This window comes from Mus caroli, chromosome 15, assembly GCF_900094665.2.
Source record: "Mus caroli chromosome 15, CAROLI_EIJ_v1.1, whole genome shotgun sequence".
NCBI lineage: Eukaryota > Metazoa > Chordata > Mammalia > Rodentia > Muridae > Mus > Mus caroli.
The window spans coordinates 93328844-93331212 of NC_034584.1; the positions used below are offsets into that span (position 1 = coordinate 93328844).

General features: G+C 43.2%; 1 protein-coding gene across 3 annotated transcripts in view; it reads right to left on the bottom strand.

Annotated features, from left to right (window-relative positions):
• Positions 1-226: 226 nt before the first annotated feature.
• Racgap1 (Rac GTPase activating protein 1) overlaps positions 227-2369 on the bottom strand; it is a 30520-nt gene continuing 28377 nt past the window's right edge. For 2 of the 3 annotated variants that reach the window (XM_021183036.1, XM_021183035.1), the window contains exons 16-17: positions 1915-2020; positions 227-1214 (exon numbers count right to left, since the gene is read on the bottom strand). In XM_021183036.1, coding sequence (XP_021038695.1) covers positions 1139-1214; positions 1915-2020 — 182 coding nt within the window. In that variant the 3' untranslated portion in view covers positions 227-1138. The remainder of the gene's footprint in view (positions 1215-1914; positions 2021-2369) is intronic. The other variant, XM_021183037.2, reaches the window with a different exon arrangement.

Below are 2369 nucleotides of genomic sequence, written 5' to 3' on the forward strand. Positions count from 1 at the left end.
TTTATATATTTTTTTTCTTTCTTTCTTTTTTTTGCCTAAAATGCTTTCTTCAAACAAGAAGATAACAAATCTAGGGCTTCAGTTTAGAAAAACAGACAATGAGAAGAAAGACAAAGTTCTCCAGGTTTACTTCAGGTTCAGCTGGGAGGTGCAAACAAGAGACTGAAAACACTGACTGGAAAGAGATCGCCAGGAAGAGGCTGAAGGACAAGAAAACCAACATCACTTTCATTTTGAAAAAGCTATTTATTTTTTCCACATAATATTCCAGATACATGTTACAGGTAAGGGTTAGTATGGGTCAGAAAACATCCCAGGGAAGGAAGCCATTTTGAACACTGGAAAATGCTAACCAAAAAAGCCAATGTTCACATATATGTGTCTGTTTCACAGAAGGTCACCATCCAAAGTGCGAAGACAGAAGCAGCTTTCTTGCTATATGAACAGAGTCTTCTCAACTGCTAGCTAGCTTTTTAAATGGACAAAGAACAAGGGGTCAGGCATCAGAATGAATTCGGCTTCAGATCAACCTGACTTTGACTGCAAAATCCAGGCAGAGGCTGGCTAGAAACAGCACGCTGTGTGAGATCATAGCCTGTGGCACTTTCTACAACTCAGCTTAACCCAAACAGAAGTGAAGCACCCTCAGATCAGTGGCTTGGCCTATCCCCCTGAGGGCTCCAAGCTTCATGTCAGCCCCTGAAGGAGGAAGAGGACCTGGGTTCTGAGAAGGGGGCCGCCGTGCAGCTCTTTATCCTGTCCTGAAACCTCTTATCCTGAGATAACTAAGACGTTACCTAAGAGGTACAGTTTCTGTCATTGTCTAAGTGACACCACAGGAAAGTCATTTCATGAGCAGTATTTGGCTTTAAGCCAAAGGGGTCTCCTCTCCCCTCCCCCCAAGAGCCCCAACCTATACCCATTTCCCCTTCGGCCCTGGTAAAGATCTCCCATTTTAAAGCTCCCAACAACTAGTAAAGGTGCTAAGTGTCCAGGTGAGAGGGAGCTATGTAGCACTCAAACTCTCATACACATTCAACTTTATTTAAAGTCTGGAAATGCTAAAAGTAGTCATTACAGAGGAGGCTGCAGAGCAGACAGCTGTGTCTCCTGCAGTAAACACCAGGCAGACCCAGCTTTACTTGAGGTACGGAGCAGGGAAAAATTTGCCCTGTTGACCTAAGTTGGTGGCAGACTTGCTCTTGTTCCCAAATCTAGAAATAAATTAGAGAAAATGAATCAGAAAAGTGTTCTACAGGCTGGTGATTGACACCAGAAGAAAGGCAATTACTGTATGCACCTGAGAGCCATCCCTGAGAGCCCACAGAGAGGTGGAAGGAAAGAACTGCAAAAAGGTGTTCTCCAAGTGGGTGCCCTGGTACACACATTATACACGCTCATGAATTCTTTAAAAAACATATTCTATGAAAAATACTGAATAGACAATTATAATGTTACTTGACATAAAGAACCAAACATGGGAACTGTCTAGGGAGCTGTTCTGTAAGGTGTTGCTGACCCAGCAGGACAGGTCACAGGGTCACTGCAGAGACCTTCATGTGACAGAGTACCCACTTCTTGTTCAGTTCTTTTCATTTACTTTTTAGATAAGGCTCTAACTGGCCTTGGACTCATGGCGATTCTCTTGTCTCCCAAATGCTAAAACTGTTGGGACTACAGGCAGATACATCAATATAGCTTCAATAAACTACTGTTCTCGAACCTGAAGACCTGAGTCAATTCTAGGAACTACACAGTAGGAAAGAGTTGATTCCTACAGGTATGCACTGACCTCAGCATTCTGCTTCGACTCAATCACAAGCTCACAGGCACACGCACATGCACAGGAAGAGGGAAAGAGAGAAAATAGAGGCACAGGCACACGCACACACTCACCCCTGCAGTCCTGCATACCTGGGTGTGCTCTTGGAGAGGTTGTACAACCTCTGTGACAGAGAACTTGATAAAGGAGTCTTGACAAGCTGGAATTCAGGAGTGGTCACAGGCCCCAATAAGCTCACTTCAAATAAAAACGAGACATATTTTTAAGTGAATGGGAAAAAAAGTCCTTTTGAAGATGGATGGTTTACACTGACCCGCCTCTGAAGGTCAGACATGCAGCAGTTAACAGTCATTTCTGCCCTTGTTTTGTGACTTGCTCTTGAATCTTCTAAACTATGCAACTACTCAATAAACAGCTGACATCCACTTCTTGGTTCAGACAATTCCCAAACTCCAAACTTCACATATCTAACATCTGAACTTTTTTTTTTGTTTTTTTGTTTTTTTGTTTTTTTTTTTGGTTTTTTGAGACAGGGTTTCTCTGATAGCCCTGGCTGTCCTGGAACTCACTTTGTAGACCAGGCTGG